This window comes from Cebidichthys violaceus, unplaced genomic scaffold (genome assembly GCF_023349555.1).
Source record: "Cebidichthys violaceus isolate CVI_PGR_0920_01 unplaced genomic scaffold, fCebVio1.0.p SCAF_17, whole genome shotgun sequence".
Taxonomy (NCBI): Eukaryota; Metazoa; Chordata; class Actinopteri; order Perciformes; family Stichaeidae; genus Cebidichthys; species Cebidichthys violaceus.
Window position 1 is genome coordinate 3,159,500 of NW_027176340.1, and position 23,630 is coordinate 3,183,129.

The 23,630-nt window shown below is 43.5% G+C and overlaps 2 protein-coding genes across 3 annotated transcripts; both read left to right on the plus strand.

Moving 5' to 3' along the window:
* Nucleotides 1-225: 225 nt before the first annotated feature.
* Nucleotides 226-13,081, plus strand: eif4enif1 (eukaryotic translation initiation factor 4E nuclear import factor 1). Its single transcript, XM_068712137.1, has 19 exons — nucleotides 226-536; nucleotides 1,206-1,359; nucleotides 1,699-1,772; nucleotides 2,860-2,987; nucleotides 3,167-3,441; nucleotides 3,693-3,891; nucleotides 3,993-4,156; nucleotides 4,824-4,962; nucleotides 5,626-5,802; nucleotides 6,439-6,710; nucleotides 7,391-7,465; nucleotides 7,989-8,178; nucleotides 8,706-8,794; nucleotides 9,066-9,199; nucleotides 9,922-10,003; nucleotides 10,147-10,270; nucleotides 10,365-10,679; nucleotides 10,796-10,966; nucleotides 11,153-13,081. The coding sequence occupies exons 2-19, from the start codon at nucleotides 1,258-1,260 to the stop codon at nucleotides 11,326-11,328; spliced, it is 2,886 nt and encodes a 961-aa protein (XP_068568238.1). The 5' UTR covers nucleotides 226-536; nucleotides 1,206-1,257; the 3' UTR covers nucleotides 11,329-13,081.
* Nucleotides 13,082-13,657: 576 nt separating this feature from the next.
* On the plus strand, nucleotides 13,658-22,663 carry patz1 (POZ/BTB and AT hook containing zinc finger 1). Of its 2 annotated transcripts, XM_068712140.1 has the most exons (6): nucleotides 13,658-15,239; nucleotides 16,152-16,215; nucleotides 16,314-16,485; nucleotides 17,739-17,897; nucleotides 20,444-20,656; nucleotides 20,878-22,663. In XM_068712140.1, exons 1-6 carry the CDS (start codon nucleotides 14,014-14,016, stop codon nucleotides 21,357-21,359), a joined length of 2,316 nt encoding a protein of 771 aa, XP_068568241.1. In that variant the 5' UTR covers nucleotides 13,658-14,013; the 3' UTR covers nucleotides 21,360-22,663. The 2 variants fall into 2 exon arrangements, with proteins under 2 accessions (XP_068568241.1, XP_068568240.1); XM_068712139.1 differs by lacking the exons at nucleotides 17,739-17,897; nucleotides 20,444-20,656.
* The last annotated feature ends 967 nt before the right edge of the window (nucleotides 22,664-23,630 follow it).

The following is a 23,630-nucleotide window of genomic DNA, read 5'->3' on the forward strand; positions in this document are numbered from 1 at the left end:
AAATTTAGTGTAAATTAAACCCCTACAAATCAAGTTAGATTTTCTACCACCGTTTGTATAGCTGCACAACAAATATCTTACTATCAAGACGTAATTCCTGTATTATGATTTTAATGTGAGGATACAACACGGCCAACGCACACCAGATTATACACAATTCTACACAGGCGCAATGGGCACAATGTAATCTTTCCTAGGACCTTCTTAAAGCGGTGATCAGAGGAAAATTGCTGCTACGACTTAGAAAACAGAGAAAGAGCAGACAATAATTTTGAGATTACACAGTCACCGTGTGAATTAATTTGTTGCCTGGACTCGTTATTTTGTTTAGTTACCCCAGTATAGTGTGTGTTTGCTGATACCACTGCAACAACTCAACCGGTTTAAGATTTTGGCACTCGCTGGGTGGGCATTATCCCCAATTCCCCAGCTAGCTAGCTAGCTAGCTAAAGGTGCTAGGTTAGCTAGCTAGCTAACTAACGTGAACTGCCGCTTCTCGGCCGTGAGCAACCAGTATTCCACGCAGCATTTAAACAGTAAGTTGGTCGTTTGTGTTTTTCTAAACCTACTTCCTTTGTTAGCCAGTCGTTTGTACACATTTTACAAAAGATACCCTGGCTGGATGATGTTCAGAGTTAACTCCAACTGTGTTGGACGCTAGCTTAGCTAACTAGTATCTGGGGTAATTGTTAGCGTATATTTTTCTGAAACAGTTAAGCGATGATTAATTTTAACGTTAGCAGTAGAATGTATCAACGGTCTGTAACGTTACTGGCTCGAGATGTATTTATTAACGGCTTCGTTCACGGTCCAGGTACTAACTTTACAAGCAATTTCTCAATTAACGCTAAGGCTAGGTAAATAATGGTAATTGACGTGTCACGTCCCATGTCAGCGGTCTATGGCTGTTGTCAATTAACCTGCTAATTGGCTAGCAGCGTTCGCTAAAACGGGTTCCCATGTAAGTTAGCCTGACGTTAGGTGAGGATTGTTGATCATGTGTTTATACTTTTTGACTGTCTGTTCATGTATGTGGCCAGGTTTATTTTCTTATCTATTGTTTTTCCAAACGAGTTTCAAATAACACCAATAAGTACTTCACATGCTACGTTTATTGTTAAGACTATATTGTCCAGATTTTTTTCTAAATTAAGTCGATGGAGCTGCATGATGACCTCAAAAAACGTTCAATATGTTTCCAACAGGAACAAATTAATTGTTGGGCTGGAAGCGGTTTGTTCGTCTGAGAGAGCAGTCATGGAGAACGACGCTTGTGTCGAGCAGAAGACCGGTGATGGAGATGCTGCTGTGGACCAAGTTAACCAGCCAGCAGCCACAGCTCCTTACAGATACACCAAGGTGAAGAGAAATACCAACGGTGTAATATAGAGGCCACACAGCGTTCTTCTGTACGCACACAAGCCATTCGTTTCACTGAATCTACTGTAAACTGAAATGCTTATACTACACATATCCACTCGCAGCATTGTATATAAAGCAACCTTTTATTTTCGTCATATTCTAACATATTTACACGACACCGTTGCACTACTGTATTAGTGTGTGTGTGTGTGTGTGTGTGTGTGTGTGTGTGTGTGTGTGTGTGTGTGTGTGTGTGTGTGTCAACCGGATTCAAGTTCCTGGTAGTTGCACCTGTACCTGGCCATTTAAAAACTGATTCTGATCACTATTATACAGGAGGAGCTTCTGGAAATAAAAGAACTGCCGGTCTCAAATGAAAGGCCAGAATGTCTTTCTGAGAAATATGACAGGTAAGACTGAGTCTCCATCGTACACAATCCACATAATATTCAGATCGTATATAGCAAATTTTGTGGAATGTGACCGCTTAGATGGGCATCATTGAAAAACGTCAACTTCCATGCTTCTCTTTTGACAGTAACTGACTTAATTAGCTGTCTGCTTTGCTCATAATGTGTTCACATGAATCATAAGCTGACGAGAAAGAAACCATGGTGGTGGACGGGCATAAAAAAAAAAACAGGGATTAGATTTCACAGATGCTAGAGTTCAGTATAGAAAATAAAGCACATGTCCCTGCATGCCTCTGAAGTTAGACCACATCATAGAGATCAAAGTATGCATCAAGTGAGGCTTTGTCTAACCATGTGTGCAGCTGGAACCGTGTGAAGTGTGTAGCATCAAACAATTCTATAACTCAAGCTAGATTTGATAAAATTGTAAATTTGGGTGGCCCCTAAATATCCTCAGGATCTGCTCTCATTTAGTCACATCTACTTCAGTCTTGAACAGAGCAACCCTTTTAAATTCCTAGAGGAGATATTGACACTGACATGTGGCTAGTCAACGATGGGTTCTGATGTTAGATGTTTAATGTCTTCTTGAGAGTAAAAACTCATATAAACGAAGTGTTTGGTTTGCAGATCACTTGTATGATTTTATTATAGTTTGTACATTCCAGAGGCAGCGTCTAAATCAAGGAAACTGTTGCTTCAGAAGTTCAGTCCCTCACCTACTCCGTAACAGTGTTTGTGTGTTTCCTGCTTAAATTATTGTCGATCCTGATCCATCCTTTTAGACATGAATGACTGATGAATATCATTAAAGAGAATAAAGGTCCAAATCCACTGTGATGGTTTGTTTTAGATTATGTTGGCCATGCTGACTTTTACTCAGTGCAGTTGTTAAATTGTATTAGAATTGGTCTTTCTAATGCCCAGAAACAAAGAAAATCTATATACTAGACATATAAGCTGTGCCCTGTATTAGCCTTTTAATATGCAACATGAAAATGATCTTTTACTCATTTGAGAGCTTTTTTTTTTTTTCAGCTGCTGGAGTGTGTTTTTAATCGTGTCACATGTTGTTTTGATGCAGTGATGGTGTCTGGGACCCTGAGAAGTGGCACGCCTCCCTGTATCCCACTTCAGAGCGTAACTCTCCAGTGGAAGGTTTTAAAAAGGACTATGTGGATGACAGAGTTCCTTTGAAACGAAGAATTCCAGGTAAAGGATTTAAGATTTAAACCAAAAACGGGTCATAAAATGATCTTACTTTCTGTAGCAGGATGTTAATGTCAGAGGTGGATTTCTAATGCTCACAACTCCTGAATATTCAGCAGCTTATGACGTGACCGTCGGTGTTAAACATCTAAAGCCCAGCTCGTTTGCTGCGTTGTGTTCAGATCCTCGCGAGCGGTTAAAGGAGGACGATCTGGACGTCATACTAAGCCCGCAGCGACGCAGCTTCGGAGGTGGATGTCAAGGCAACGCCGCACTTGCGCCTCACGCCCGTCGCCCAATCAGCCCCCTGGAAAACAAGGAGAACGAGAGTCTTCGTCTGGGAGGGGCGCGCAGGATCGGCAGCGGCCGCATAATTCCTGCCCGAGCCTTTGAGAGAGAAGCCCGTGTGGAGAAAGAGAGGGAACGTGAGAGAGACTTTAAGGATAAAAGATTCAGGGTTGGTGTTCATTGCTTTCAGTCCATCCATAATGTATCTCCCTATAGTGTTTGGACAGCGAGGCATTCAGTACATTGAGGTTGGCAATGTTTTTGCAAAACCACCAAACTCGCATGTCCTGTATTATGTTTCACAAAACCCCCTGTAAAGATTCTGAAGTTAAGGAAAAGAGATGTATATGTGTTAATCAATTATTTGCACGTGAATCTTTTCGTTTGACAGTGATGTGACGTTGTCGTGTATTTTTGCAGAGGGACTTTGGTGACAAACGGGTGTTTAGTGAAAGGAGACGGAATGACTCTTATGCAGAGGAGGAGCCGGAGTGGTTCTCAGCCGGTCCCACCAGCCAGTCCGAGACAATTGAGCTCATCGGATTTGACGACAAAATCCTGGAGGATGATAAGCGCCGGTCCAAGCGGTCAAGGAAGCGAGCGGAGTCCATAAGAGAAGGCACGTCGAAGCCTAATGCAGTTTAACTTCTTCATACTGTTTGTATAATCGGGTATTATCTTGATAACCTTTTTTTTTTTTTTTTCTTTTTTTTTGTGCAGGAGTGGAATGTAATGGTGGACAGGCAGTTGAGCGAGATGCAGGTTTGCAGTCTACTGCCGATCAGGAGGTTCCCCACCCGGATGTTCTGCCCGAGCAGACGACCGGAGACTTTGACTTCAATGAATTCTTCAATCTGGAGAAGACCATGCCAGGCCTGGCCTCTGTAAGTTTTGGGCTGCACTGTGTGGTTTTGTTGGTGTGAATTGTCACAAATTGGAGGGCATCTAAAAAGTCCCGTTTCCTGACGAGTCTTCTAGTCAGGATCAACTTTTAACAGTAGAGGTTTTCAAGTGTTTGGCCCTCCCCCTCAAACAAACTTGCCGCACATTTTCCTCATGTTTATACAATAAGAACACTTTGGAGACTAGAGTGACCTGCAAGATTACATAATCTGCTCATGATTTCTATTGACGTAAAATAAACAAGCCTTTTTGAAGCCCTGAAGTGTTAAGTTTGCAGATACTTTGTGTCAGCACAAGATTACCTCTGCTGCTGGTGGTGGATTATCTCTGAATGTTGCACTTTCTAAATATTGTCAACGGCTGCTGCATGGGGTTAAAGATGGGTTCAAAAGGTATCAAATTTATGCCCATCATTATAGCTATATTAGACCTTCTAATCGGAGAACTAAGTACATCAGAGTACAAACTAAATACAATGTACAGACTGGTTTGAGGCATTGAATCAACAATCTTCTGGCACATTTTGTGCTAAATCGATGGGAAAACACTCTAAACGTAAGTGCCACCTTTTTTGTCCACGTACCTTTTCGGCTTGCAGTTACTTTTGTTTCTCACTCTGTTTCACAGGCTCCGTTTTCTGTCTTGCAGATGATCGAGGACGTTTTGGGGGAGGGCCCCGTGTCGGCTAGTCGCTTCAGTCAGTGGTTCTCCAGTAACCTGAGTCCTTCAGGCAGCCGGTCCAGCAGTCTACGGTCCACTCCGCACGAGGAGCTGGAGAAACTTGCAGGTAATGATTTGATTTCCTAACGGGAGTTTTATTTAGCTATGTAGCCTAAAACCAGACGGTCTTTGGTGAAGCTGTGTTCACATGAAAACATCAAGATCGGCGGGCTTTTAAAGTGAGCTTTATGAAGTATTAGGATAACCTTCATGTTTGATTTCAGAAAGTTTTAAAATCTTTTGATTTCTTGATTCAAAATTAATTTCAAGTCTGATCTGGAGCGTGCAGCTGATGAGTACTTGGTTTGTTCATGTGATGTAACAAAGACTCTTAAAAAGATGAGAATTTTGATTCATGCATACATCTTTTCTTTTATTTCCGGTTTATCTTTTTCTTCCCCCACCCTTACAGATAGATGATTAAGGAAATTTGCTTCACTGAACAATCCCCTGGATTTTATTTGTTCTCTTGTTGAAGCTACGGTTAATATTTTCTAGCCGATCTTGACTGAACCTCGATCTGCGGGGTGTGGCATTCAAATCTTGGCCTTGGGGGTGCATCTTGTTTAAAATTGAGGCGTTAAACTTTGTCAACACCAAACTGCTGCTTTACCATATCACTCCAGTGCTATTTGATTACTAGCCTGTTACATTTTTTGCATTGTAATGTACATGCCCCCCCCCCAAACACAATGTCCTAAAGTCTTTGCCTGTTTTCGCTCCTCTGAAGGGTTTGAGCCACGCGGCTCGTCCTCGAGCCAAGGCCCGGCCTCATACTTCACACCTATTCAGTCATCGGAGTGCAAGGAGAAGGTGGACATCCTGGAGCTGCTGCACAAGGCCAAAATAGACTTGAAGCCTCTCCTTTCCACGCTGTCCGTCAACAAAGCTCGGCTACGGGAAAGCAGTGAGTGCCGGCTCACTATAACAATCACACCATGACGCAACTTTAACTGGGGAACATACTGTCCACTAGGATGTACTGTTAGGCAATATGGGTACATTAGACGATCTGTAGTAGCAGTACATGGTCTGATCATCAAATTTCATAAAATGCTATAATCACCAACATTAGCACTACATTTATAAAAAAAACTAAAAAAAATGCACACACTCATATTTGGTCTCCCTGGCTGAAGCTCTGAGTCAGCGAGCAGACACTAAATGTTCCAGGAAAAAAAAAAATTGCTGGGTAATTTGGCCAAAACAGTTCTGTGTAATATTATCTGACAGTGCAATTTGTGCACATTGTTGGTACTTGTACTATGAACGCTGTACCTCTGCTAAACCTCACGATCAAAACAAAATTAAATGATTGTCCCTGTATGCAGAGTTGTACATTCTTGTCTAAAAGGTGATATGAAATAAGTGTTTGTTTGGTTATTTTTAAGGACAGATTCACACATTTGATGGCTTATGAAACGGAGAATCTGAATTATATGGCATTCTCTTAATCAGCATTTCCATTTACTTCTATAGCACTAGCTTGTTTGTGTTTTCATAGTGTGCTAGATGACGTTGACTCGTATCCATCTGTCCACAGCTAACTGTGGAGCGGTGCTCTCGCTGGAGGAGGTGGAGGGCGGAATGAAGGGGATGAAGCTGGGCTCAGAACCACAGGTGCGAAAAGTGCCGCCTCCTCAAAGAGGGAATGGCACGCCCTTCATGGCTCAACACTTAGAGGAAGCCTTGACTGGTGGCTCCGGCGCCCGTCCGCACTTGCGTGACACGGATATGTCGGCCTTTAATAAACTAGTCAGCAGCATGAAGGCAAGTGGAACTCTGCCAACTCACCACAAACCCACCACAAACAGTGTAAGTTTCTACCTTCTTTTTTTTTTTTTTTTTTTTTAATCTATATTGTGACACAAGTGTTTACTGTCTAAGTAAACATGATGTGCATGTGTCAATGCAGCGGGTATTCATGCAAATCCATCCCAGTGTGATGCTGCATGCAAGCAAGAACATTTCATAGACAAACAAGAAAGTGATGGGCATAAATGATGGGCATAAATTTGTTAAAATGTTTTGGAGGTTGTTGTTTTTTTTGTGATGTATGAAAAATGCATGTGTCTTTTATGCAAGTCAGTCAGTTTCTGAATTTGTAATTGATTTGTTTTTGTACTGAGACAAGAACAAGGTTGACTGTGTCGTTGCGTGAATGCTCATTAAGGAACACAGCCGTATATGTGCATGTCTGTCCATCTCACGAGGGACACTTTGGTTGCGACTCGTGTATAAATCCATCTCAGTTGGCTTTTTCAGTGGTGCACTTTGAAGAGGTTCCACCAAATTCTGCATAAGATGCACGTCAAAAATATTCATGAAGTTCACGGAGACTTGATAGCAGTTTCTATGCCGAGTTTTAGTTTTGACACACTTCAAAATGTCTACCACACACTCTACGTTGTTGACTGAGATGAGTTTTTACAGGGAAGTGGTTGTTTTTGATTGCTTTACACCGGCCACATATCGTTTCTCCCCGTACAATGCAGCAACCTGCAGACCCGGCCGTGGTGACGATGTCTGAAGCTCGGGTGCCTCATCAGCAGCAGAAAAACATATTTCAGGTGTGTATGTTGACTATCCTCTCAGGCTAATGCTGACAAATGTTTAGTCTAGGCTAGAGGTCTTCACATTCCATTAGGTAGTCTTAATTTAGGAATTTTACTAGTATTGATTATTGCATTTCTATTGTTATATCTCTATATTAAACCCAGTCTGTGAACACTATATGTAAACTCGAGGCCGTGCCTGCAGGAGAAATATGAAGTCCACACCAATCGGAAGACAATCAGAGTGTGTTTTAGGGGCAGCCGGGGTTTTAAAACACCAAAAACCTAAACATAAAGTTTTAATGTTGACGTACACTGTAGCTTTGTGTGTGCTGTATCTAAACGTGTGTAAATTTGACTTTGCCTTTAAATCTGAACTGGCAGATTAAGTGTGTGTGTGTGTGTGTGTGTGTGTGTGTGTGTGTGTGTGTGTGTGTGTGTGTGTGTGTGTGTGTGTGTGTGTGTGTGTGTGTGTGTGTGTGTGTGTGTGTGTGTGTGTGTGTGTGTGTGTGTGTGTGTGTGTGTGTGTGTGTTGTAGGAGCTCTTGGGAGGTCCCGCTCGTAGTGGCTCCTCTCCTACACGACTCGGTAATCTGTTGGCCCAATCCGAGGGCCCAACAAACTCCGCCCCTCTACACGGCCTGCTACACAAGGGCCCGTCGCCCCCCCTCTTTCCACAGAGGGCCCCCTCACCCGACTACTACAACAGTCGGATGCATCCTTCAGCAGGTAATCCAATTAGAAAAGTGACACGTTGCAGCCAAGCCGTGTGAACCACACCTTGAAATGGAAAAGAATGCGCACTGTATGCATCAGCCTTCTCTCCATCAATAGGCTTTAACCACAGAGTTCATGACGTCATGTTTCTTTTTCATAAAATGTTAGTTTCCTCAGTGCTGCCTCTAACAATGTATTATTAATAATAATACAACTCAACCATTGTTACAGCTTTGCTCATACGCCTGTGAGATGTAGCAACAGGAATGTAGGAGTGGAAGAAATCTCAGAGGCTATGTTCCACAGGGGCTGAAGAAGTAGTGGAAGCTCAACATTGAACACTTTTTAAAAAAAAAAAAATGTTCTGTAGTTTTCAGCATGACCAAATGTCAAGTATATTAGTATCTGACTGCAACTAAAGAGTGCTGCACTGGGGCTGTGGTCATGTCAAAAGCCAACATCTTCAGTTTCTATTTCTTTTTAAGTCGATGGTGTTTGTTGAGCCGGATCATATCGTTGTTTCTCCCTCTTTCCTCAAGGTTTTCCCGTTGGTCACCAGCCCATGCTGCCAGAACACTTCGCTGATGTTCACAGGTCCATCAGCCCTGGATCCGCTGCACAGCAACAGGTGACCTAAACAATAGCTTTATTGTTTGATGACTGAAAAGATATTTTACACACAATCAATTGTCTCTATGTAAATTGATAGTTAATAGAAGACTAACTTTATTTTATATTGTGAAATCACATAATGGCTCCGTTTACAATATCATGTTATATATTTTCAGTGAAACGGATGAGTCACAATGACTGGCTGAATTATGAAAATATATATTTTGCTTTATTGTATGTATGTATTTAAGTGTGTGTGTGTGTGTGTGTATATTTTGTTTGACTAGATGCGGTTGCTCTCGATGCCTGTGAGTCATGCAGACCTGGAAGCTCTGGCATTTCAACAAGACCTTGCTCTACATGCCCATCACTCATTCCAGTCTGGCTACAAGCCGCCACCGGACAAATCCTTTCGAAATAGGTTAGTTTTTTTTTTGTTTTTTTTTAAAGGGTATTTAGATACTTCAGTCTCCTATCAGGGTGAAATAAGACCTAATAATTGACATTTAACTCGAGCTACGTGTCTGGCTTGTTAATTTTAGCCCCTGGGATGATGACAAATTACAGCTTAGCGTAGAGGTGCTGCTTACGACTTTACTTTGGTCGTTCTGCTCTATATATATATATATATATATATATACATATATATATATATGTATATATATATATATATATATATATATATATATATATATATATATATATATATATATATATATATATATATGTATATATATATATGTATATATATACATATATATATATATATATATATATATATATATATATATATATATATATATATGTATATATATATATATATATGTATATATATATATATATATATATATATATATATATATATATATATATATATATATATATATATGTATATATATATATGTATATATATATATGTATATATATGTATATATATATATATATATATGTATGTGTTTATATATATATATATATATATATATATAAACATATAGAGAGTAAATGTAACTCTCTGAACAATCATGGAACGTGTTTTTCCACGTATTGGCATACGTCGGTGTCGCGAATGTGTGCGCCTGAACCCGATAGCGGGGATGGTTTAGCGTGTTCTCGTTGAGTTACGTCTGCGCCTGTGATCCACAGACTGCAGCGTGTGAATCGCTCCCCTGGTCCAGGCCCTCAGCCCGCTGAAAGACACTCTCCAGGCAACGCTGTCACCAGCATGGTGAGCAAGAGCTTCACCCACCCTGCTCTCATTGTTCACACTTGTCCTAATGAAGTTGCACTTTTGTCTGTAAATCTCTAAACACTTTTTTTGGTATTGCTGGTATAAATTTTCTTTCTTTTTTTTTTTTTTGTCGACTACAGTTGTCCCCGTCGTTTACGCCTACATCCGTGATCCGCAAAATGTATGCAACGAAAGAGAAAAGCAGAGATGAACCGTCAAGTCGCTCAGAAATGAAGGAAGAGGCGGCGGGACACACTCGAGATGGTACAGAGCATTACTTTACCTACAACTTCCTGGTTTGAGGATCAGTTTGTGCGTTTCAACACACTGTAACACTGCGATTTGTGCGATTTTACAGACGGCAGCTCCCCGAATCTATACTTGGAGGTGATGGACGGTAGTGCTGCCCAGTCTGGAGGACTAAAGGCCGGTTCACAGACCTTGCCAAACCAGAACCACGAGCGTCTCAGGCCTGGCTCTGCCGGCCACCATTTGCCCACCATGGTACCTCCAGGACCCTCCTCATCTTTCCCGCGTCCCATCTATCCCGTACCGCTGCTATCACATGTCCCTATGGTGCGCCCTCCGCCCCAGCTCCACCCTAATGTGGTTCAACGAATGCTGGCGCAGGGTATCCAGCCCCAGCAACTAGGCCCTGCTCTTGTGCAGGCAGGTTAGTGGTGCTCTGTTTGTTTTATCCTCACTCATTTTTATTTAACTGTGAATTGACCGGATGTTAAGCCTTTGACCGTGATGACCTCTGACGGAAGTCTTGCTTGTACCCACCAGGTATATTTCCAACACACGTCGACCTTGCCCAACTTCAAGGCTTGCCTCCTGCCCTGCTTGGACAGCAGCTGTACCCTCTAAGTGCAACAGGGCATCCACTTCTACCTCCTAGAGCCAATACTCAAATGCAGTTAGCAGTTATGCAGCAGCAACTTCAGCAACAGAGACCAAGTGAGTGGAAGTCCAATAGTACGACTTGGCATGTGCTAGTTTGAAGCATTGCATCCTCTCAGAGGTGTTGATTACTGCCACTAGGAATAACCTAAAATAAAAGGATTTTAGGTTGAGGTAGGATCAATGAGAGGGGACAACATTCTTCAGCTCTTGGGATTAAACTGTCCTTTTTTGTCTCATCAGTGCATCAAGGCATCTCACAGAGCCAAGGCCCTCACCGGACAAATGGCTCCCAGCAACACGGGGGCCCCAACCCTCCGGGCCTCGCCAAGTGGTTTGGATCGGACGTGCTAGAACAGCCGCTGCCCTCCATGCCCGCCAAGGTCATAAGTGTCGATGAATTGGAGTTCCGGCCATAAGAAAATGAAAAAACACTGCTGGAAGCAAGATGATTTTTTTTTTTTTTTTTTTCCCTTTTTTTTCCCCTTTTTTTTTTTTGCCCATCTCCACCTCCTCGTTACCATACAAATGTGAACTTTAATTTGAAAGACGGTGCACAGACCTGAACAGTCTAACCTTGCCATGCTTTGTCTTCAACCTTGAAGTCACTGTTTTTTTTGAAGAGGCTCATCAGCAGGAAAGGGAAGACGAACGATGGCGATATGTTTTGTGACCGAGTGAATTTTCTTTTTTGTATTAGGCTCTGCGCAGTAAATAATGTATAGGCCCGATTGTACAGACCATGGGAAAGAATCGTATTCTCCCTGTATATAGCTATTTTTTTTTCCTTTTCTTTTTTTTTTCTTGGAATGGGGAAGGTGAAACTATCCTGCAGTTGAACTGAAGACTGCGAGACGGAAGTCCCCAAGAGCTGGTAGCATTCCTTTGTCTTGTCCAAATTTAATTTCCCTTGCAGAACTGCTCTAAGAAAGGGCTGCTGCTGGTGGGAAGTATTGAATTGTTGAGTAACTTCAGTGTGTACTCGTAAGCTTTTGTGGCATGGGTAGTGGCCCTTTTCTGTAGATGTGATTGGCTGGAAGATTTCAAGACAACTCCGGGGGATGCAGCCAGCGCTGGTTGTGCCTTTCTTTGTGTTTTTTTTTTTGTTTTGTTTTTTTTTCTTCCTTAAAAGTGTATCCTCCTATCCAACCTGTCACTGAGGGGGAAGGGAGGGGGTGGGTGGGGGGGGCAGCACTGCTCACATTGTCAATTTTTTTTTTGAGGGTGGTTGGGATTCAGTTTGTTTATGTGCTATTAAGTTATAAAAAGCACAAATAGAATTAATAAATAAAAGTCCATAAAACACAAGTTGCTTAATTGTTTTAAATGGTTTTGTATTCCTATTTGTTCTGAATGTGTACACAGTCAGTGGCCGCCTCATTACTCATTACTACGTGTGCAATCAAATACAAACGGCTCTGCCATATATTCTGCCTTTGCAAAACATGGTCATTGACGAAAGTCAGAAATGTGTTGATTCAACTGTTGGACTGGACTGTATAGATACATGAGAAACGCGTTTCAATTAAACTGTCTAGTACAAAAGCATAATCCAGGTTACAAGGTTCATTTATTAATGTAGTTTGTAGTCCCGTTTTGCTTCAAAATAAAAGTGCTAAACAAAACTATATAGAGCCACGACTTCCATATTAAAAATTAACTGGCACAGCTGCAGTCTTGGATTGCATTAGATGCTGTACAGGTGTAGCTTACAGTAAAGTGCTCCCTGTGTGTAAATCTGAACTCAAACACTGAGCAAGTGAGAGAGCGTCCTTTCTACTGTTGGCTGTACTTTCTAGGAGAAATGCTGGAAGTTGTCATGCATGTTTAATCTCATCCAAAATACTTGTAAAAAGTAAGAACCACTTATTGCATACAGTATGTCAGGATACTCGGCAGTTATAGTTGTGCTACTTTAGAGATTTAAGAGTTGTACGGAGCCGATTTCAAGTCTACAGTCCAATGTAGACTGATTTAATTGCCGAGTATGTGGGCCAATATTTGTCAAGACGTGTTGGTGCAGAAATGTCAGATATTGAGGTCTTACTGGACTCTCTACAACTTCTTGGTCACAATTCTTTAATCTCATTTAAGAAAACCTTTTGTTTCTGTAAAGATAACAAAAAAAAGCTCTGGCATTTTGAAAGCTTTTATAAAAAAAAAAAAAAAAAAAAAGAAATTGGTGTAGACCTTTAAAATATAGATAAGGCTCTACTCCAATGCGGTGGGCTATTTGTTGACGCTGTCAGAGAGGTGTTGATTCATGGTTATTTTCCAGACCGCAGTGGTGGCATGAGTTGTATTATTAAAGATTGTATATTTAAGTGTCAAAAGTGACCCCTTGTGTGTGAGAGTGGACAAATTCATTGGAATCAGTGTTTTCAAGTATAATCTTAAAACTGATTATGAAATTGATCATTTGAGATCCTGTTCAAAAATGACAAACACTCATCCTCCAAATTGATAATTTCTTTAATACCTCCTACAGATGCTAGAAGTTGCCGTTTACAACGACACCGGCGTCTACTCGTGCCAGACGTAGCGTTTCACGGACACCTTTGTTCTTGTGTACACGATCCTAGAGCCCCCCCCCCCCCGGTGGCTCGTACAGTATGATGAGGCTTTACATGCGTACAGACCAAAGGGGGTGTTTCATTATTAGCGGTTGGTTGGTTGGGGGAGGGGTTTCACAGACCGACCAGGCAGGAAGAGACCTGCGTGTTAACGTTCCGGCTTGAAGACGTGAGAGACCCCTGCGGTGCCGGGGCTCTAAACGTTACTCCGCTAACTGACAGCCGTTACAATGAGATATTCATTAAAAAATACAGAGTTAATATAAACCCCCGAGAGAAACATTTTTTTTCCACCAAACAAGAGCGACCCCCACCCCTCAAGAAACCAGGGTCAGGGTTCACAGGAAGCTGGGGGGCTGCCATTTTTCCCTGCTACTGCTAACGTTTAACGGTAGATGCTAAAGCGACGGGGAGGGGCGGTTGGTTTTTTTTGGATATTTTGTAGCTAGCTGGATCGAAATCGTTACACCGAAAAACCGTCATTTCTCCGACCGTCGTCGCTAACAACCATTGTTGTTGGATGCATTCGGCATGGAGAAGGTAGCGGAGCCGTCTTGGACTTCTTCGTACACCTATCAGGTGAGCAAGCACAGTGCGGAGATGCTACACAACCTCAACATTCAGAGGAAAGATGGAGGCAGGTTCTGCGATGTGATCTTACGCGTCGGCGAGGAGAGCTTCCCCGCGCACAAAGCTGTGTTAGCCGCGTGCAGCGAGTATTTCGAGTCGGTCTTCAGTCGACAGCTGGAGGGCGACGGTGACACCAAGGAGCTGGAGATGCACACCATCAGCCCCAAAGTTTTTAAAGACGTCCTGGACTTCGCCTACACCTCCAGGATTGTGGTGCGACTGGAGTGCTTCCCCGAGTTGATGACAGCTGCCAAGTTCCTGCTGATGCGGTCGGTCATAGAGATCTGTCAGGAGGTAATCAAGCAGTCCAACGTTCAAATCCTCGTCCCGACCTCACGCGGAGGAGACGCCAGCCTCTTCCAGGCCACGGTGGCCACGCAGCAGCAGGGTCTCGTGAACGGAACGGGAATGCTGGTGAACGGCCAAACCTTCGCTAACAATGCACAGATGCATGTGGACGGGAGTGGAAACGCCACGGTCGTGTTGTTGGAGGACGGCGGGGAATCGTCGATGCCAATATTGGAGCCCGTCGAAGGACTGTCCGTGTCCCCGTCAACGGAAATGCTGGGCAACACGTTTCAGCACGACGCGGGCTCCCCGGGGTCCAAACGAAACAGGGGGAGACCAAAGAAAGCTGGCGGGGTAGCGGAGGCTGTACAGTTGAATAACAGCACCCAGAAAGACATTGTGCTGTTTCCTTGCGGGACGTGCGGTAAGGCTTTCACAGAGGCGTCCCGGTTGAAGAACCACGAAGCGCAGCACGGAGCCCACACCGGCGATGTAAACAACCTCGGTGACAGCCTGTCAACGGCGGGCATTTCTCTAATGTCTCCGTCTGGGCTGGTGGAGAACGGCGTGCAGCTCCACGGAGGGCTGACGCTGGACAACGGCCGCAAACGGGAGAGGACCAGGCGGCACGTCGGCTGTGACATTTGCGGCAAAGTTTTCCGCGACGTTTACCACCTGAACCGACACAAGCTCTCCCATTCCGGGGAGAAGCCGTACGCGTGCCATGTGTGCGGGCTCCGGTTCAAACGCAAGGACAGGATGTCGTACCATGTGCGGTCCCACGACGGCTCGGTCGGCAAACCGTATGTGTGCCAAAGCTGTGGTAAAGGGTTTTCAAGGTGAGTCGAACTTTTGTATTCACACATGTTGTGTGTGTTTTTTTTTTTGTTGACGTTGGAGACAAACTGTGACAGTCCCCCAATGTCCTCACACAGGACACTGATTGTCACAGGTGCAACTCTGTACCTGCACGTGAGACTCAGGTATTCGGTAATTCTGCTACTGCAATTCCAAAACTAGTAAAAACACAGCTTTGCAACAAAAGCAAAAACTGATGGAAGAAGTTTTATGTCAGCCCTGCTGTGCAGAAAGCTGTTAATGAGCTTTTGAGACACACACACACACACACACACACACACACACACACACACACACACACACACACACACACACACAATGCAGTTACTTTATCACCAGAAGCCTGGATCTAGGTCTGAGGAAGTCCTTCTTTTGAGTTGGTACTAACTGATAGAGAGAGGGGGCATAGTTCAAAACCAAAAGTGTGTGTGTGTGTGTGTGTGTGTGTGTGTGTGTGTGTGTGTGACTGTGACACACTCTGAGGCGTTGTCATACACAAACCTTTAGGTTTCTGTTTTTGGGAAAACTGCTGAAGTGTAACAGAGTGACTTGTCATCTGAGTCATTTGGCTTCGATGCAGATTCTCAGGTTCAGAGCTCTCAGGGTTCTGCTGCAGGACTCACTGTCACCATCTACTGCTGTGGAGGTTAAAAGACATGCAGATAAAATAAGTGAATAAGTCACAGGTACTTTGCATGCTAACTGCTCAACAAAATAATCCCAAAAAATGTGATGAGGGAGAGTTTGGTTTTTTTCACCAAATGTTTGATGACAAGATTTGTACTGGTCCTTAGGTGTGTGTGTGTGTGTGTGTGTGTGTGTGTGTGTGTAAATATGTTGAAATTTAGATGACGACAAATATTATTTTCCTTTTCTTTTTTTTTTCTTTCCAGACCAGACCACCTAAATGGACATATCAAACAGGTTCACACAACAGAGAGACCCCACAAGTGCCAGGTAACAATCGCTATCTATCTATCTCAGAGTCTCAGCGTTAATATATTAAACTAGGACATGTGCGAAAGGAGTTAACAATATTTATTTCTGTATTTCAGATTTGTAATGCCTCGTTTGCGACAAGAGATCGCCTCCGGTCGCACCTCGCGTGCCACGAAGACAAAATCCCCTGCAAAGTTTGCGGCAAGTTTCTGCGAGCGGCCTACATGACGGACCACCTCAAGAAACACAGCGAAGGGACGCATAACTACTGCGGCATTTGCAACAAAGGTACTTATTTCAAATACATCAGCGTGCGCCGCGCGGTTACAGGCTCCTCTGAAACGCCCGGCGTCTCGCGTCCAGACAAATCCACTGAAGTCGTGAACATTCAGAGGAGAGAAATAAATTACCGTAATCCAGTTTTTTTTGGGGGGTATTTGGCTGACTCTGCGTTGTGTTCCAAGAGAAACAAAGAATGTCTGGAGTTGCGCTCATGCCGTTGCAATTAATACATTTTCATTGAATTACTTTGTAATGAAAAATTTACCACTCGGTCCAAAAACACTTGAAGGTTGACCGTCATTAGCGTGCCGTGACTGTAAAAGCGTAACTAGAAAAACCTCCGGTCGACCAATGTCTAAGAGTTGATGCGTGATCCATTGGTGCAATGCATCAACCATTCAAATAGGACATAAAATACATCCTAGCACGAAAGATGGGATGGGAGTCACACCTCAAAGAGTGCTGCTGTTTGTGTCAGTGCTGGCTCCTCCACTGTGTATTTCTCTTCTGCCACAGGAGGAAGCATGGGTTTTTTTTTTAAGCTTCCTAGGTTTCTTCTTTTGTTGTGCTGGTAGAGCACTAGAGTCCAGCACCATTGGCTGTGGCCGCTACACCAAGATCTCCTCACACCCTTGGTCTCCTCCTGTAGCCTTGGTAGTTTAACCTTTTATCTATACAGAGAGCTCAAATAAACGTTGTGTGTATCCTGTTTTTGAGCTTTTCTACGCGAGACAATAAAAGCAGTGTTAGATTTACAAATACAAGATAAGAGTGGAACATGAAATGCACAAAGCTGCAGCTGAGGGAATACTGGATAAAGAGGACTAAAGGGTGAAATGTTCAAAAGCATCAATAAATTAATTAAAATCATCAAGACGGTGGAGAAAAGCTGAGGTAAAAAGGAAATAGATCAGTGGAGGAGGTAAGGTAGCTGGTGCCAGCGAGATATACAGCCTGATGTGTAACTGCTGATGCAGTGAAACAAGAATAAAAGTGTTGTGATCATTTTAAAAATATCTCTTTATGATGATGGTTGGGGTGATCCCAGCAACGCTCTTCACTAGTGAGAGATCAAATTCAAAGCGATGGATATTAATTAAACTTCTCCTCAATAAATCGTTATTGTTTTGAAGTTGTCTGGGTCAAACCGGTATCTGGCGGTTCATCGACATCAAACAGCCCGGGGCGCCGCCTCCTCGTAGTCGAGGCCTCGAGGCGCGTCCAAACTACTGCCTTGTTCTCTGTTCTTCTGGTCCCAGGTTTCTCCACTGCGTCCTACCTTAAGGTGCATATAAAGACACACCACGGCTCTCCACTGCCCCCCTCTGCCACAATGCACACCTTCCCCGAGCCGAGGGGGGAGCTGCAGATGCACAACGGCACCCCTTACCACATGGGACGCCAGTGCTCAGTGGAAGGCAAGCAGCCGCCCGCCCCGCCCCCCACCCACCCCCCAAACGCTCATGTTTCTGGCTTTCATTTGCTCTGCTGCTATTTGGAGAAACATGCTGCTGCATTGTTTGTGTATGTTTGTTTTTGTTTTTGTTTTTTAAACGCAAAGCACACGTCAACATCCGCTGCCAAGCGTTTTGCGCTGAAACATTTTGTGCCGGTTGTCTTTCTGCTCGCTAACTGTCGATGTCTTTCATCCAGAGGAGGCAGAGCGTACCGAACCCACAGCTTGACGTATTTGACGCTTCCTATGAGGACGTTTCCTCTATAGACGATGAGGGAGGTAGTCGCGGGTCAGGGTCCCTCAACACACTGGAACATTAAGAGCTAGAGGACAGTCGGACGTCCCAGTGTGTCCTCAGAAGTTTCACTGACTCATGTCAAAGGTTAGAATTGCAGATTGGCTGTATGAGCAGTGTATCTCTTCCTATAAGTTTATAGTTTAGGTAAGGAGACCTGCTACTATGTGCACCTCTGGTACCAAAACACTACATTGTGGAAATCGTAGCTCTTTATAAGGCGGGACATTGGGAGTGTAACACAAACACATTTTAAGTTAAGTTACCTATCGTCACCCACACATCATCGAAGACGCAGAAGTTGTGTAGACGCCCTAGTGGACAGTTCTCTTACACATGACCGTGTATGATTTTTTTATTTTATTTTTTATTTTTGTTTTGTATGTATGTGTTTGTCCAGCATGGCCATGGCATCGTACGGTGTCTTGCTCCTGCTCGGCTGCTCCATCAGCAGCAGTTCAGCACGGTGTGTCGCATGTTGTCCTAACGCGTGCTCCATTCTCCCAGGATTCATTGAAACCACCGTAGAAGCGGCTGCATAGAGACAGTGCACAGCCAACTGTGAGCCACACTCAACGTTACGCAAGACGATATCTCTACACCCGCTGATTGCACTTCTTTGAGTTGAGTTATGGGAATTTAGTGCAGAGCATTTTGGAGAGAAAAAAATATGTTATTTGGCTAGTAAAACTGAGGTTGGCCATCGAAGTTATTGATTATCACGAGAGCTGCTTTTGCTTCAAGAACTGATGGAAGGTGAAGCCATTAGCCTCCAAGTGAATCATTAAAACCAGTCATGGTCACTTTGTGTGACATCTTCTGAATTCCATCATGATAGTTATGTGGCTGCAGGTGCATTAGCACATGTTGGAATTTGCCATTAGCGTTTTTTTTGAGCTAGAGTTAATTTGAGAAATTATACAAGCCTCTTTTTTTTTTTTTTAAACTAGTGCTATTATTATTATTATTATTATTATTATTATTATTCAACCAATAGTTCACCTTCTCGTCTAGCAGGATGAAAAAGCAAGCTGAGACTCGACAAGCTAGTTAGGAGATGGTTGGTGATGAGCCACAGATCTACCAGGTCAACATGTTCCTGCATTAGGTGTCAAAAGAAGTGTCCTAGATTTCATGTAGGGTCCTTTTGGGCAACATCATGTTTTGTTTGCTTGCTCAGGTTATGCTGTTATGCAAGAATTGTCTTTTTGTTCTGCTTCTTTCCAAGATGGTTCAGTAGCAAAATAGCGTTGTTGAAGTTCTAAGAGACCTAGTGGACTTGTGTCCTTGGTTGTGGAGTCATTCTATTGTCTCCTGGTGTGATAGCATACATGTGTTTACCTGCAGCTCTGTGGACAGCTGACTGACAGATAGAGATCAGATAGCAAAGTTGCCAGTAAAGCTACAGACTGTGACTATTTGAGTGGAAAAACTCAATGGAGTTTGCAATCATTGTTTTTTTTTTTTTTTTAACGATTTAGTTAATTGAGTGATAAAACCCATCGGATCCGCTTTAAAGCCGAAAATATGATTCATCCTAAGAACTGGCCACGTGCTGAAGTGTGTACTGTCACTATAATCAGTCTTCATCGGGTGTCATTTCATTTTGTGAGAAAAAAAAAAAAAACAAGTTGTGAATATGTGTGAACATTTATATTTAGTTTTACACAGTATGGGCTTTTCTCACAGGGATGTGCTGAACACACAGGTGTGACTAATGACATCATCATCCAGGTGAGCACAGTGGGTCCTGGCTTTGTTACGGTCGTTGTGTTTTTAAATACGCCTGTGTTTTAATAAGGCAAAAAAATATCCACTGTGAGAAAGGTCTGCACTGAAATGACTCAATTGATGGAATTTTATGTGATAAATGTTGGTTGCTTAGTAATACGGAGGATTCACTTCCGATGTATTTTCGCAAATATCATCTGTTTTTAGTCGATGGTTGATAATTTCAATACTTATTGATGTCACCTAGTTCAAGGACGAAGAGGAAAACGTTAATGAATGAGTCGCTGACGGCTTTAGTGGGACTCGCTCAACATGGATTCATTCAAACTAGTAAAACTGTCTAGTTCACTTTGTTTAAAAAACAACAACAAACGTGATAAAATGAAGGTAATTCTCTCCGTATGGTTTCCGCCGGCCTGTTCTGTCTGCCCCCCCCCCTCCCCCCCTTCCCCTTCCTTTCTCCCTGGCCGGGTGTCGTGCAGACCTGTGCGCCAGTCGCCAGCTGCTTCTCACCTCGTCTGAGGCAGAGGTTCGCTTTCACGGGCTCTCTGGACACCCGGGTCTTTCCCAGCCTGGGCCTCCAGCCTTGGGCCCGCAGCCCGAGCTGCTCATGGGGAAGGCAGGTGGGGCTCCGTATTTCTGGGATTGTCGCTCTGGCGGGGTGCCGGGCTTCCCCGTCCATGGGCCTGCTGCAGGTCAGTACAGTCACAGCAGGAGGGCGGGTGGGGGGGGGGGGCATGGTGCTAGCGCTGCCCGCTGGTGGGAGGAGCGCAGCAGAACTGTCGGTGGACACTGGGCACATGGACTGAGATGGATGACTGTGTAGTTAAATTTGTCCTAATCCATGCCTACCTTTCCTCCCATTTCTCTCTCTGTCTCACTCTCTTCCTCCCTATCCATGCTGTGCTTACCGCAGACGGGCAGGAAAACACCGGCAAATGTCCTCATCTGGAATCCGAAGAATCCGACCCTTCGTTTGGGGAATTGTCCAACGGCGACGAGCTTAAATCTCCGCACAAACCCGACGGCGGGCCGGAGCTCGAGATGCCCTCTCTGGCCTGCAACGGAGCCTCCGCGGAGGCCTTGGGCTCCCCGGAGGGATCCAAAGCCAAGACGGATCCCGAGAAGAAGTTTACCTGTGGCATCTGCGGTCAGGCCTTTCGCACCAAGTCCTACCTCAACAAGCACCAGCACCGAGTTCACAAAGCCCAGAAGGCCCAGGGGGTTTCAGGGTCGGGCTTAAATGAGCTGTCCCCCTCCCTCACCTCTCCCTTCTCCCCGCAACAAAACATGTCCCTCCTCGAGTCTTTTGGCTTTCAGATAGTCCAGTCTGCGTTCGCCTCCTCACTGGTGGATGCTGAGGCCGGTCAGAGTGGAATCGACTTTGGAGGGAAGTGACACATTTGCTAAAGTTCTAGCGAATCCCCCTTTTCTTAGGACAAAGCCCGGTCACCCACAGAAGACGCTCTGTGTTTGGGAATCACTTTGACTCGAGGCTGCTTCTTCTGTTTTGTTGCGTGACTCGACGTGTATCCAATATTTTTCTCACAGACTGCCATACGATTCCTACTCCTTTCTATTTTTTCAGAGCATAAAAAAAAAAAGGTGAGTGCACAGTGTTTATAGAGAAACGACATGAAGGTTTTATTTCCTTTATCTGATCTGTTGAAGTTATGTTTGGTATTCTTTTTATTTGTTTTTTTGGCTCGTGTGTGTGTGTGTGTTTTTTTGAGCTTTCTTAGCGGCACAAACGTTTCTTGACATGAGGTGAATTATTTTCCGCAACCTTTAAAACGAAACAAAAAAAAGTAATTACTTCTTGTCTGTTCGCCCACTTTACCTGCTCTGACGTACGCGGTGAATCAACCTTTTGGCCGTTTCATTGACTTTAGTGCTTCGTAATCGTCCTTCTCTTAAAAGCTGTAAACGGACGTCTTTAGCGCAGAGCAACACGAGGGCTGAATTCTGTGTTTCTGTTGTTCTCCGCTTCTTTTGAGATGGATTTTGTTTTGATTTGGTTTTCTGAGGAACATTCCTGAACAGGCCCACGGCATATTTCATGACACGTTTACTGTGAACTGATTTCTATCAGCTCGCTGTGCCTCTGAGACGCACCGGTGGATGTCAAGGACCTCGATGAAGAACTATTGTCAGAATTACAGTTTTAAGACGCGTGTTGATACAGTTTGGATATACACGGTTACGTAAAAGCTGGCCAACCACTCTTCCTGTCAGAAATTTAGAAATGCCTAATGTTTAAAGGTCCATTAGCACCGTCACGTTATTCACTTTTAGTTTCAGAACCAGAGCTTTAAAGATGCTTGCAGTCCTACTGAGAAGCCATTTTTTTTTTTTTTTTTTTTTTTTCGTATTTGAACAAAGCCTTTGAGGAGCGTTGTCATTCACCGTTCAGCTGAGCGGGTGTGAATCTTAATCAGTTCCACTGACGGAGTAGCTGGATGGGGTTTATGTTCGACATGAAGCAAATCTACGGGCAGCTCATTTGGAAAAGTTCTGAATATTTTTTTTTTTGTTATTTGATTATTTGTACACAAATGAAGTAAGGAGGGGAAAGCCATGAGAACTCCACAATAATAGTGTTTGTGCAGGAATACCTTTTGAAAATGAAACTTTCCCAGGATGATATATTTTTATCCTTTAATTTGTCTTGAAACATGCCTTGAGCTCGTTAGGAATGAGACCCCCCCCCCCCCCCCCCCCGCCTTGTTTGTTTGGTGTTAAATCAGCTGTGTACATTTAACAGGGACCAAGGTAAGGTATATTTTCACTATATATTTTAAGAAATGTAGATTATATTTTATTAACTTATTCATGCCCTCAGTTTTGTGTACTTAAAAAAAAAAAGAAATTGTCAAACAAAAAAAAATCTTGTGATTTTCTGGTTTTGATAATTTTTCACTCTAAATTATGTTAAATGAAGATGTGTGTGTGTGTGTGTGTGTGTGTGTGTGTGTGTGTGTGTGTGTGTGTTGTGCAAAGTTTGGTGGGTTTGAAGAAGGGGTCACACCCTGATCCACCAGCCTCTGGACCTACCACCAGTACTGCTACTTTTACAGACTCTAGTAATCCAGCTCACTTGGATTCTTCATCGGCTGCACTTCTTGTATCGCTCACCGGCCTCCTGTCACATTTTGCTCGTGCCGACGGTGGACGACTCGTCTTGTGTTTGCACTAACGGACGCGAGGTCGGGGCAGAAGCTGTCCATCCCAGCGTCCCGCCGTGGAAATGCGTCTCTCCAAAATGTTAGTCCGTGACGACGTGGTTCCTCAAATCCACTTCTCTGCGTCGCTTTAGTTTCATTTGAAATCTCGCTCCACTTTCGCACCGTTATGAACGTTTCTACGCTGCTGAATTAGTTTGTGCATCAACTAGACAGGATGTGACTGATTAGTGTGAAGATCGATTCCCTGCAAGTTAAGATGAATTTGACCCTTTTCACAATCATGACGTACTTCTCCTTAGTCTTAAATAGCGAAACTTGTCTATACGATAGAAAATTGGCTCGTCAGAAGATAAACAAAAATAATTCAAAATTAAAATGTAATCATCTTGTATCTTATTGAGCACGTCAGTCGATTAACACCTTTCTCATAGGTTGGTGTTTTTTGTTTTCTTCTTTTTCTTGTGTTGTAAAACCTGTATCATGA

Excerpts from the sequence above, each read along its gene's own strand:
- eif4enif1 (XM_068712137.1), top strand. The coding sequence starts at position 1,258 with ATGGAGAACGACGCTTGTGTCGAGCAGAAGACCGGTGATGGAGATGCT. Across the intron at positions 1,360-1,698 it reads CTCCTTACAGATACACCAAG|GAGGAGCTTCTGGAAATAAA; the intron begins GTGAAGAGAAAT and ends ACTATTATACAG. Across the intron at positions 10,271-10,364 it reads GGCGGGACACACTCGAGATG|ACGGCAGCTCCCCGAATCTA; the intron begins GTACAGAGCATT and ends GCGATTTTACAG.
- patz1 (XM_068712140.1), top strand. The coding sequence starts at position 14,014 with ATGGAGAAGGTAGCGGAGCCGTCTTGGACTTCTTCGTACACCTATCAG. Across the intron at positions 15,240-16,151 it reads TGTGGTAAAGGGTTTTCAAG|ACCAGACCACCTAAATGGAC; the intron begins GTGAGTCGAACT and ends TTTTCTTTCCAG. Across the intron at positions 17,898-20,443 it reads ACGCCAGTGCTCAGTGGAAG|ACCTGTGCGCCAGTCGCCAG; the intron begins GCAAGCAGCCGC and ends GGTGTCGTGCAG.